General features: G+C 36.5%; 1 protein-coding gene and 1 long non-coding RNA gene across 3 annotated transcripts in view; one reads left to right on the top strand and one right to left on the bottom strand.

Moving 5' to 3' along the window:
• LTA4H (leukotriene A4 hydrolase) overlaps positions 1-12,511 on the bottom strand; it is a 29,982-nt gene that overhangs the window by 4,918 nt on the left and 12,553 nt on the right. For both annotated transcript variants that reach the window (XM_006187464.2, XM_032493595.1), the window contains exons 6-15: positions 12,184-12,236; positions 9,718-9,790; positions 9,306-9,446; positions 8,420-8,443; positions 5,588-5,658; positions 5,050-5,161; positions 4,327-4,471; positions 3,281-3,384; positions 2,752-2,822; positions 812-866 (exon numbers count right to left, since the gene is read on the bottom strand). In XM_006187464.2, coding sequence (XP_006187526.1) covers positions 812-866; positions 2,752-2,822; positions 3,281-3,384; positions 4,327-4,471; positions 5,050-5,161; positions 5,588-5,658; positions 8,420-8,443; positions 9,306-9,446; positions 9,718-9,790; positions 12,184-12,236 — 849 coding nt within the window. The remainder of the gene's footprint in view (positions 1-811; positions 867-2,751; positions 2,823-3,280; positions 3,385-4,326; positions 4,472-5,049; positions 5,162-5,587; positions 5,659-8,419; positions 8,444-9,305; positions 9,447-9,717; positions 9,791-12,183; positions 12,237-12,511) is intronic.
• The window catches only part of LOC116667719, a 43,208-nt gene that overhangs the window by 25,149 nt on the left and 5,548 nt on the right, over positions 1-12,511 (top strand). Inside the window, exon 3 of the long non-coding RNA XR_004324722.1 lies at positions 11,843-11,951. This is a non-coding gene — a long non-coding RNA (uncharacterized LOC116667719). The remainder of the gene's footprint in view (positions 1-11,842; positions 11,952-12,511) is intronic.

Here is a 12,511-nt window from a genome sequence, read left to right as displayed (position 1 = left end):
CAAAAGCATGCACATTTAAAATATCGACTAAGGATATATTCATTAGTGGTAAAAAGATAAAAAGCAAGGGGATGATAAACCAAACTTCCTGGTCATGGTTACATGGAGGGCAAGGTGGGCAGAGAGAAGGGTGAGATGGAGATGGCGAAGTCCTGACAGGCAGGGACATATGCGTACAACCGCCTGCTTCTCTGAGAAGCCGCTTAGATTTTATAATTTCTTACCAAAAAAAAAAAAAAAAAACAACAAAAAAACTTGAACTTAGATCTAACAAGTTAGTAATGCTCTAACCTTGTTACGAGAATCTCTAAATCATCCCAAAGATGTTTATATTTTATTTAAAATTACAGTCTATTTTCCCTTGGTTTCTGGTTCCATTTTCCTGATCTGCCTTACTCCTGACTTGGTTCCTCTTCCTTCTTCTGGCTCTTAGTGGATTCTCCCAAGACCTGGCACTTTCTACTCCTCTTACTCTCCACACCCACACAAACTTTACTGCAAACTATCATACCTCCCTATCTGTTCTTCTGAGAGCCCATTCATCTTTCCTAAAAATCACTTACTCTCCCCTAGGAGAGTAGAAAGAGCAAGAAAAATCAGAACTAATACCATCAACATCTGCTTGTTTTCCCCTCTCAAACTTAATTTTACACATTGTGGGCTGGTACCGTATCATTTTGGACAAACTTGACTTATGAATAGTGTTTCCAAATACATGAGTTTATAAGTAAAGCAGCACTCCTCAGACGTCATTGAGTAGAGATGTATTTGCACAATTCAAAAACGAGTCAAAAATCACATTATTACTCACAGTAATCCATCTTTGACTTAAGGCGATACAAGCATTTGTCAGAGTCATATCATAACTGCAAGGATGAAAAGTAGCAGAGATTAAGTTTTCTAAAAATGCACATGCTTTGCTTTTGCATCAGTGCCATTTTGAAGTTACAGAACTTAATAATTTACATACTTAATACTGTGAAATTTACATATGTAAATTTTAAAATAAAGATAAAGAACTCCAGAATGATGGAAGCAGGAAATCTACCTCATTTAAATATTACTGGTATCATCTAAGGACACAGAAATCCAAGTGGCTACCCAATTACCAAGTGAAACACTAGATCATTCTTTGGAGAGAATGTCACAACATCTCAGCAAGGACTGTCACATGCTTCTGTAGTCTATGCTGAAGGAGCTGGGACCAAGATGAGCACACTGAGCATGACTGCATGGCAGGAGCAGTTTCAGGCGCTCAGGACAACATGGCAGACCCCACAAAGTCCTTGTTCTGGTGGATTTTACATTCCGTCGTTCCTACCATCTAAACATCCAACATATCTGTGAGCAACTGCTATGTGACAGGCGCCATTCCAGATGATGGGGAAATAATGGTATCCCAGGACACCCTTGAGAGACTGCAAAATCATGTGAGTTTGTTCTTCTTTTCAGATGAAAGCAGAATTAACAAACTCTGACCATTAAGTAAAGCAAGTTACGCTAAGATGTGTGTTCTCAACTTAGAAAATAAATCATTACAATGGAAGAGACCATGTAATGTGTGCAAGATTCTTGTCAGACATCCCTCTTTGTCCATAAATCAAGCATGCTTGCTATGAAATGTTTCTGTTAAAGAACAGAATCAGCTGCCAGTTTGTCTTGGTGAAGTAGTCAGGCTGTGGACAGAAGGGAAACCCTCTCATTTGCCCTCCAGACCAAGTGGGATCAGAGGTCCTTGACTGCTTAGGCAGTAAATCACCTTCAGCTAGAACATGACTTAGCACTGATTTTATAAGGAACAATAGGGCAGTAGAAAAAACCTTTGGCTGATCTGTTTTTTGGTGCCTGAAACTTTTTCTTGTTGTAATGAAAAAAAACGAGGTAAGAATTAGCCCAGGGAGGGGAAGCAACCCTTACGTAGGGCAAGGTCCTAAGAAAAGTAATGAATGAACCAGGTATGAGCCCTGTTCTCATGGTGCTTCAATGCAATGACAGAGAAAGACTAATAATCACACAAATAAATCTAAAATTACAACTGTGGCAACAGCTGTGAAGAGGAGATACACAGCACCAAGAAACCCCTACATGGAGAGTTGACCTGGTTAGAGAGGTCAAGGAGTGCTTCCATGGGGAAGTGATTCTTGAGTTGAGATTAGAATTAACTGGGTGAAGAGTACTCAGGGTGGAGGGAACGGCATGTTCTTGGCTGCAACACAAAGCAGTTAGCATCTTCACAGGACTCTTAGAATACCAGGCTTCAGGTCCCTGATACTAGGAAGGTGTTTCATTTAAAACATAGTATAATGGAGGGTTTAAGATTGCCAGGGTTTGAATCTCAACTCATTACTTGCTTGCTGGGCAACTTTCAGCAAGACACTCTACCTAGCTGAGCCTAATCTGCCTTCTCTGGAGTGGGGACGATAACTGACAACACTGTTGTAATGATTAACACGATACTTATATGTTATTTTCAAGGAAAGGGGAATATCTTACTCTTTTCCATCTCTCTCACCATCCTTGTGCAGAAAGGAGGCACTCAATAATTACTTGCAGTCAGTTGAACTGATTTATATTAATAATATCATGGAAATTATTCATTTGACCTCAGAAGTTAAGGTTCTAACACCTAAGAACTCTCCTCTCATCACAAACTAGGAATAGCTTAAGGAAGGCATAACACCCTTTCAGTTATTTGAGGAGCTCTAGGATTTAGGAGAATGGGGAGGAAAGCACTGGTGGGTAAGCACTTACTTGGGTTTTATAGGGGGCAGTCCAGGAGAGTAGAACCAGGCATTCCAATCAACTTGATTGAGAATATCAACCTGTGAACAGAAGGAACACCCAGTTTACTACAGAACACTCTTTTCTATTGAAAAAAAAAAATCTAAAACAGACTTTCAGGTTCTCAAATCTATAATTTTGTCTACGTAGACATGTCAGGATAATTTCTGTTTCTTTTCTAATAAATTCATACTCATCAGTATACCTGTCAAGTCATCTATACCTGTCAAGTTATCTGTCAAATAATTAAAATAGAAAAATTAAGTACACACAAAAAATAAATCTCTGAAACATACTATAGCAGATTGCTCTGAAATTCCACATATGAGTTCATGTTGTTGAGATCACATTTTAAATAAGAAAACATTCAATGAAAGATTGAGTCTTAAAATGAATTCTAAAGCAATACTACTATGAAGTAGTTCATATCAGCCTAATAAACAGTCATTAAATAAAGCTATATTGGGCATGAAAAATAAGAAAGCTTTTAAATTCCAACCTTATCTTTAAAGTGGGAATACAGGAAATCTTTCCAGTCATCCGTGGTTATGCTCTTGTAGGAAAATTTCTCAACGTAAGCCTTTAAGAATCCTAGGAAAACCTCTAAGAGTTTTTTAAAAAGAAGAAGAAAAGAAAAAAGAAAAAAGTCAATTAGTAGAAAAGTAATTATTTAACATATTTTTTGGTTCTTCACATTCTACCAAGCCACAGAGAACATTCAGAGAACAGGGAAACCAATGAGGGCTTTAAGAGTCAAAGAACATTAAAAAAGGGAGGTAGGGACTTAAGCTGGACCTTGAAGAGAATATGCAATTTGGTGGAAGGGGGAAGAGAAATCCTAGGTAGAGGTAAGGGGGTGACACAAGACACAGAAAAGGGATATCCAACACAAGTTCTAAAAGCAATGATGATCAAAAAGGAAGAAAATATGTAAGCTTGGACAGATGGAATGAATCCAGATGAGGTAGGTCCATCAAAGTCCATTGACAAGACAGTGCTTTTAAACACCCATCAACAGGGAAGGTTACATAAACTCAACACATGTATGTAATGAAATGTTATGACAGCGTCAAAAAGCATAAGATAGATTTGTATGTTCTGACGTGGAAGGATGTATGTAAAACATGGTTGAGTTAAAAAACAAATGTAGAACAAATATATAGCATGATTCACTTTCTGTAATAACTGTATATTTATTTGTTTGTTCATTTACACTTAGAGAAAGATCTGGAGTCACACATACCAAACTGAGGAACTCTCACTTGTCACTCTTACAAACTTCTATGCAACACAAACATTTTTTTTCAATGAGTACATACTATTTTCCTAATCTTTCAGTTGTTTTTGTCTTTTAAGTCAAGCAGAACACTTTAGAAGTCACGGGTTATTCAAGGTCTTAAGTAAAGAGGTAACATTAGAAAATGATACAGATTTCTTCTGCAGCTACATAAAGAAATGAACTGAAAGAAAAAAAAGTGGAGCAAAAACAACAGTTAAAAATTCTATTACCCTCAGAAAAAAAGTCAGAAAATGCCAGCTACTTGCCTGGTCCTCCAAGAAGCTGTTCAAGGTAAAAGAGTAAAGCAAAGCCCTTCTCATAGGGAACGGAGGAATACGCTACATCAGGATCCACGTTTGTCAGATCAACCACAAGTTTGGTGAAAGGATGTGTCTCCCCAAAAGTCTTTATCTGTGAGACACAAAATTAGAGGAATGTTCAAATATGAAGACTGGTTACCACCATGCAAACAAGCTAGTAAGGGAGTGTTACTTCACCCGGTGGCATAACTTTAGAGGAATCTAGAACTTAAACTTAGAGACTGGAAATCATAGGATATGTTAGCACACATTTCTGGAAGTCTATTAACAGGATGGCTACTAGCATTAAGGTTTCATGATATTTCTTGCACAATAGTAGGCTTTATTCTTACAAAAAACTAGAAGAATGTTTCAGTGCCTGGTTAGCAAATTCAGCTCAGAAGAGAGCACTTAAAAATGACATAAATGCATCAAATAAAATTCAAACAGAGTAACTAACTGACTCCATTACTTGCAAAGGCCCAGTGAAGTCCTGTTGGTCATGAACACAACCTCACACAGGATAATGACTCACATGTATCAACAAAACATTATACCAGCATCTGCTTGATTTCCCAAACTGGTAAAAGTGACTTTCTTTTTGCTACTTAGTAAAGCTGCTCTGCGGAATGAATTTTTGAACACCTACACAATTCTGGATGAATGCTTTTAAATGTATCACTCACTTACCGAATTCTGTAGTTCTCCCCATCCTCCTAGAGCGTGAAAATGTCTGAACTTTTCACCAAACAATCGTCCACAAATGTGGCGTTCCAAGTATACAGTGTGTCCTTCATTTAACCTGAAAAAATTTAAAAATAAAAACATTGACATGGCTGAGATAAAGAGGCATTTTAATCAACAAGGATTTTCTTTTTGGCATTTCTACAGAGTAAAGCAACAGTAAGGCATGAACAGTGCAGTATAAGCAGACTGCCCAGCTCAGAAGATGGTATGGAAAACTAAGCCATGGCTCTGGTTTTGCATGTCCATGTATTAAAATGTGACTATACCAGGAACTTAACAGTAAGCATCAATTGAAAACCTCTGTCCTACCTGACATTGTGACAGTATTACAGAATTAAACAAAACCCAAAAAACAAGCCTGCCAACTCAAGAGATGGTAACAAAGAAAAACAAGATAAACACATAAAACAATTCAGGATGGTGGAAGGCAGGGAAAGAAATTAGTAACAAGAACCAATAAAGAAAGAATAATAAATCTTACCAAAAGTGATCCCAAGTTTTGTTGGTCACTAGATTTCCAGTCCAACTATGAGATATTTCATGTGCAATAACCTAAAGGAAATGGTGGAAGTGATTAATGATAAATTGATTAAATAACTCATTATGTAAGCATTCTAGTTGTTTTTTCACGTAGCTTAAGTCTGTAATCTTATTTTTTAAACATTTTTTATTGAGTTATAGTCATTTTACAATGTTGTGTCAAATTCCAGTGTAGAGCACAATTTTTCAGTTATACATGAACATACATACATTCATTGTCACATTCTCTTTCGCTGTGAGCCACCACAAGATCTTGTATATATTTCCCTGTGCTAAACAGTACAATTTTGTTTATCTATTCTACATTTTGAAATCCCAGTCTGTCCCTTCCCATCCCCCACCCCCTGGCAACCACAAGTTTGTATTCTATGTCTATGAGTCTGTTTCTGTTTTGTATTTATGGGTTTTGGGGGGGGGGTTTGGTTTTTTTTTTTTTTAGATTCCACGTATGAGTGATCTCATGTGGCATTTTTCTTTCTCTTTCTGGCTTACTTCACTTAGAATGACATTCTCCAGGAGCATCCATGTTGCTGCAAATGGCATTACGTTGTCGGTTTTTATGGCTGAATAGTATTCTATTGTATAAATAGACCACCTCTTCTTTATCCAGTCATCTGTTGATGGACATTTAGGCTGTTTCCATGTCTTGGCTATTGTAAATAGTGCTGCTATGAACATTGGGGTGCAGGTGTCATCCTGAAGTAGGGTTCCTTCTGGATATATGCCCAGGAGCAGGATTCCTGGGTCATACAGTAAGTCTATTCCTAGTCTTTTGAGGAATCTCCATACTGTTTTCCACAGTGGCTGCACCAAACTGCATTCCCACCAGCAGTGTGGGAGTGTTCCCTTTTCTCCACAGCCTCTCCAGCATTTGTCATTTGTGGACTTTTGAACGATGGCCATTCTGACTGGCGTGAGGTGATATCTCATTGTAGTTTTGATTTGCATTTCTCTGATATAGTGATATTGAGCCTTTTTTCATGTGCCTATTGATCATTTGTATGTCTTCCTTGGAGAATTGCTTGTTTAGGTCTTCTGCCCATTTTTGGATTAGGTTGTTTGTTTTTTCTTTATTAAGTCGTATGACCTGCTTATATATTCTGGAGATCAAGCCTTTGTTGGTTTCATTTGCAAAAATTTTCTCCCATTCCATAGGTTGTCTTTTTGTTTTACTTATTGTTTCCTTTGCTGTGCAGAGGCTTGTAAGTTTCATTAGGTCCCATTTGTTTATTCTTACTTCTATTTCTATTGCTTGAGTAGACTGCCCTAGGAGAGCATTTTTGAGATGTATGTCAGATAATGTTTTACCTATATTTTCTTCTAGGAGGTTTACTGTATCTTGTCTTATGTTTAAGTCTTTGATCCATCTTGAGTTGATTTTTGTGTATGGTGTAAGGGAGTGTTCTAGCTTCATTGCTTTACATGCTGCTGTCCAGTTTTCCCAACACCATTTGCTGAAGAGACTGTCTTTATTCGATTGTATATTCTTGCCTCCTTTGTCGAAGATGAGTTGACCAAAAGTTTGTGGGTTCATTTCTGGGCTCTCTATTCTGTTCCATTGGTTTATATGTCTGTTTTTGTACGAATAGCATGCTGTCTTGATGATTGTAGCGCTATTGTATTGTCTGAAGTCTGGGAGAGTTATTCCTCCAGCCTCTTTCTTTCTCTTCAGTAATGCTTTGGCAATTCTAGGTCTTTTGTGGTTCCATATAAATTTTATTATGATTTGTTCTAGTTCTGTGAAATATGTCCTGGGTAATTTGATAGGGACTGCATTAAATCTGTAGATTGCCTTGGGCAGTATGACCATTTTAACAATATTGATTCTTCCAATCCAAGAGCATGGGATATCTATCCATTTTTTAAAGTCTTCTTTAATTTCCTTCATCAATGGTTTATAGTTTTCTGTGTATAAGTCTTTCACCTCCTTGGTTAGATTTACTCCTAGGTATTTTGTTACTTTGGGTACTATTTTAAAGGGGATTGTTTCTTTACTTTCTTTTTCTGTTGATTTATCATTAGGGTAAAGAAATGCAGCTGATTTTTGAATGTTAATCTTGTAACCTGCTAACTTGCTGAATTCTTCCATTATTTCTAGTAGTTTTTGTGTGAACCTTTTAGGGTTTTCTGTATATAGTATCATGTCACTGCATATAGTGACACTTTTACCTCTTTTCCAATTTGGATCCCTTTTATTTCTCTCTCTTGCCTGATTGCTCTGGCTAGGACTTCCAAGACTATGTTGAATAGGAGTGGTGATAGTGGGCAGCCTTGTCTTGTCCCAGATTTTAGTGGGAAGCTTTTGAGTTTTTCACTGTTGAGAACTATGCTGGCTGTAAGTTTGTCATGTATAGCTTTTATTATGTTGAGATACGTTCCCTCTATACCCACTTTGGTAAGAGTTTTTATCATAAATGGGTGTTGGCATTCTAGTTTTTTTAATTCTACTTTGTTCAATTTTTTTTAACATTAGCTGAGATATTCATGAAATTACTCAGTTCAGCAAAGAAAATCATAATTTAGCCAAAGTTAAAAAAAGTATAGCACAGTTTAAAAAAATAGTAACAAAATATTTAGAAAATATTAAGATAAATGGAGATCAAAACATAAAATGTTCTTAAATCTAATTGATAATATAATAATGTCTTGCAACGAGAATCTCCAAGTTATCCTTTAGAACCATGTCTTCAATATAACAATACAATGGATATTTTAAAATCAGTTGACTTAATACTTCTCGAGGGTAAGACCATGATAATAAATTTTAACTTACATTGGAGAGTGACTTATCACCTGCCTAAAAAAGAAGAAAAGTACCTTAGTATTTCAGCAATCAAACCAAGACTATATCTAAAAGACTGCCTATGTCAAGATGCAGTATTCTGGCATTTATGGTCCCCTGTATCTACTATGCCACTCCAAAGAGTTCAGAAGCAACATGTACTGAGAAAATAAAAAATACAGGACTGAAAAATAGCAGAATTCTTTCTCTCCCCCATCCTGGGAATTTTTCCAATACCAGGAGAATAAGTATACTTGTCTGTAATTAACTTCCAGGAAATATTTCTTCTCTTCTATTTTTTAAATATCCACTGTTATTCACCCTTATGTACCTTCAATCTCCCCTTATTACCCACAGTATGTTTAAGAAAAGTCTGTAGTGTCCTATGTCTCCTCTGGTGTTTTTATTTTATCTGTTTAGTTGCTAATCCAATACTCACTTGGTTCTAGGAAGGATTTAAAGTAGCTTACAAAGGCATATAAAATATAGCTATATGTTGTGGGCTAATCCTTTCCTAGGCATGGTAAACTGAGTTTTGTTTTGTTTTATTTTTTTAACCAGTAGATGTATGCCAAGTGTAAATGGTATAGCTTCTTTGTCTGAATATGTGACTCACCAATAGATAATTGTTACACAGCCTTCCTCCCCCAATATCCCCAAATGCCTTGAACCCTATATTCTTTTCTCCCAAATAACCAAATCATTCTCTTTAGAAAAATGAGATGATGCTAATAACCACAATAAGCAATAAAATCAGAACTAGGGTTACATAAATAAGAGAAAAGACTTTTAAAAATATTAGGAGTCTAAGGTTCTTCATATCTAGGTTTATGTTTGAGGAAAACTCAACTTCAGATGAAGAAAGATGAACACTTACCAGCAGAGTAGGAGTTACAAAAGTGAGGCAAGGATTTTCCATACCACCGTAAGGGAAGGATGGCGGTAAGACCAATAGGTCATACTGCCCCCAAACATACGGGCCTCCCAGATCTTCTGCAATTTTAAGCATAGATTCAGTCTGGAAAATTAATGCATATATTTGTATGTCTTAATCATTACCATAATGAATTTCTTAAGATTGTACATTGCTTTCTATGAAGGCTATGAGATAGTGATGCTTATTTACAATGAAAATGACACAAAAATGCATGGACTGCAAATCCACATAAAATAAGATATACTATTTGATTCTTTTACCACATTACTTAAAACCATCTCATTTCATACTTAAAATCTTAAATCTATTGTCTACCACAGTTGTTATTATAAGGGGTAACTTTAGGACCAACCTCAGAAAATTCATAAGCAGACTTTTCCACCTGCTCTTTCTCCGACCATACCAGTGTTCTTGGGCCAATTTGCCTGCAAAGTGAAAAAGCTTAATAAAAACAAAATTCAAGACAAATTACTCCCCTGGTTCCAGGAAAGATTTAAAGTATTGCATACAAATCCTTAGAGTAGGAGTGTGATTTACCATGTGCTTATGGGGAGGAGGTGACGTTAAATGGCTTCTCTGAGGTACAAACCTCCCATTGTAAATGTGGCAATAAATCCACGTGTCTATACGGAGATGCAGTCTGGGCCAAGTGAAAACTGAGACATGAAGTGCCTCCAAAGGTTAGCTTTTTGGCTCCGGTAAGACCTTTAGGGATCTAGTTTCTTCCCTCAGTCTTACAACTACAGAAACGCAGTCATGGCTTAATCAGAGATTGTTCCAGAACAAGGGGGGATATAAACTTTGTTATGCCCTTAAAGACTGAACATTTTTATATACGAAGAAACAAACAGAAAAAGAAGGAAATCCTGTCACATGCTATAACATGGAAGAAACTTAAGGACATTTCGCTAAGTAAAATAAGGCAGAGAAGGACAAATACACTATGTCTCCACTGGTGGGGTATCTGAAGTAGTCAAATTCAGAGAACAGAAAGAACAGTGGTCACCAGGGACTGGAGGGAGGTGGAAATGGGGGTTGTTGTTTCAAGGGTACAGTGTTTCAGTTTTCCAAGATGAAAAAGTTTTGGAGATCTGTTTCTCAACAATGTGAATATACTTAACACTAGTGACTACTGAATTATACATGTTAAAATGGTTAAGATAGTAAATGTTGTGGGTTTTTAAAACCACAATAAAAAAAGAAGAAAAAAACAATTATAGTATCACTTATATAAGACTAGAATGCAAAAACATTTTTTTATCTAAATTTCATCTTAAAAATTTTATGCAATGCCAAATCCCAAACAATAAGACTCTGCCTTGATATTCTGCCCCAGAGAGGCAGTGGATTCTAAAGCAGTGCTTCTCCAACTTCAGTATGCATACAAATTATCTGCGGAGCTTGTTCAAATACAAATTTTGATTTAGTAGGCCTGGGATAGGGCCCAAGAATTTACATTTCTAACCAACTCCCAGGTGATGCCAAAGCTATTGGTCTGTGGACCACAGTGAGTAGAGATGGTAACCAGTGCTATCCAACATAAAATTTATGTATGAGAGCCACAAATGTGAGCCACATATGTAATTTTAAATTGTCTAGTGGCCACATTTTATAAAAAAGGCCAAATGAAGCTGATGAAATTAGTTTTAATAATATATTTTGTTTAACCCAACATATCCAAAACATTATCATTTCAACAAGTAATCAGTGTAAAAGATTACTAGTGAAATGTCTTGCATTCTTTTTCTCATACTAAGTCTTTAGAAATCCAGTGTGTGTTTTACACATACAGCACATCTCCAGGCACAGTGGTTTGTGGCTGCCACCATAGATAGCAGACCTCCATGCTGCATGGACTCCAAAGTCAGAGGGCTGAGATATGGGTCCTGGCTCTGACATTTCCTAGCTCTGTGACTCTGAGCCGATTATCTAAACTCACCGAGCATCCATTTCTTTATTGGTAAATGAGAAGAAATAATTGTATCCACTCCACAGTTGTGAGGATTCAATGGGGTGATGCATTGGAGTTGGCAATCAGACCTGCTGATTGTCAGCGGCTGTGACAGTTATTATAATTATCATTTAGTGAGTGCCTCCTCTAGGCCAGGAGCTTTACATATGTTAAGTGTGTTAATCCTCACAAAACTCCTTTGAAGTATATGTGATTATTTCTAGTTTTTAGGTGGAGATAAAACTCAAAGAGGTGAGTTGGCCAAGGATGTAGATAGTTAACTGCTAGAGCTGGAACCAGAATCTGTGTTTGCCTGACTTCACCATGTCCATGTTTCTGGCATTTTAAAGGAAGTGATTACTACAGCCATTCTTAATTGTCCGTTGTTTAGAAATAAGAATAAACAAAAAATTAAGAAAGAAAGGCACCCCAGTTGTTGGTAACATTTTAACAAATTATCTGATATTTCTGTAATATTTATAGGTTTCCAAATGCTTTAATATATTTTATCTCATTTGTTTCACAGAACCACCCAATGAGGTAGGAAAGGGGGATATTATAATTTCAAGGATGAGGAAATGGAAGTTATGAGAAGTGACTTGTTCAAACTTATGTTAGACTCCAGATCTCTAAAGGTAAGCACATGCTCATTCTATAATACTTGGGAAATCTAAGGGGTGATTGTTAAAGATTTTTTAGCATAAAAAATTCGTTACTTACATTTCATGATTAGATTGAGTGTTTCTAGGGCTGTCAGCTTGGTATCTTGAGAAATACACAACTGATCTACCACTTAATCCTGACAGAAGTTCAAGACGCCTAAGATTTAATCTTTTCATAAACCCCACAATTTGTTCAAAAGCTCACCTGCTTTCTAAAGCGCCAACAACTAACGCAATCAAGTAGCAGGGGATCGGAACCTAAGGGGCAGACAAAACACAAACCACATGCTCGAATGAGTGTTTAAAAAGGTTTCAGAATAAGATGATTTGTATTCAAGAGAAAGTAAATTCCCTTTCAAATCTCCAAACATTCATATGTATTACTTTCCTTTTGTATCTCTCAAATTGTTCTCATTTCTGAGGGGTTCAAATAGTTCAAATTTGTGACATAAAACATTTCAAAACATTTCCCTTTTATATCATTAGGAAGGAAAGCATCTGAAATGTGAGAAACATGATTGCACATAGTATTA

Source organism: Camelus ferus, chromosome 12, assembly GCF_009834535.1.
Source record: "Camelus ferus isolate YT-003-E chromosome 12, BCGSAC_Cfer_1.0, whole genome shotgun sequence".
In the NCBI taxonomy this organism is placed as follows: Eukaryota; Metazoa; Chordata; class Mammalia; order Artiodactyla; family Camelidae; genus Camelus; species Camelus ferus.
This window is presented reverse-complemented; position numbering and strand designations above follow the sequence as displayed.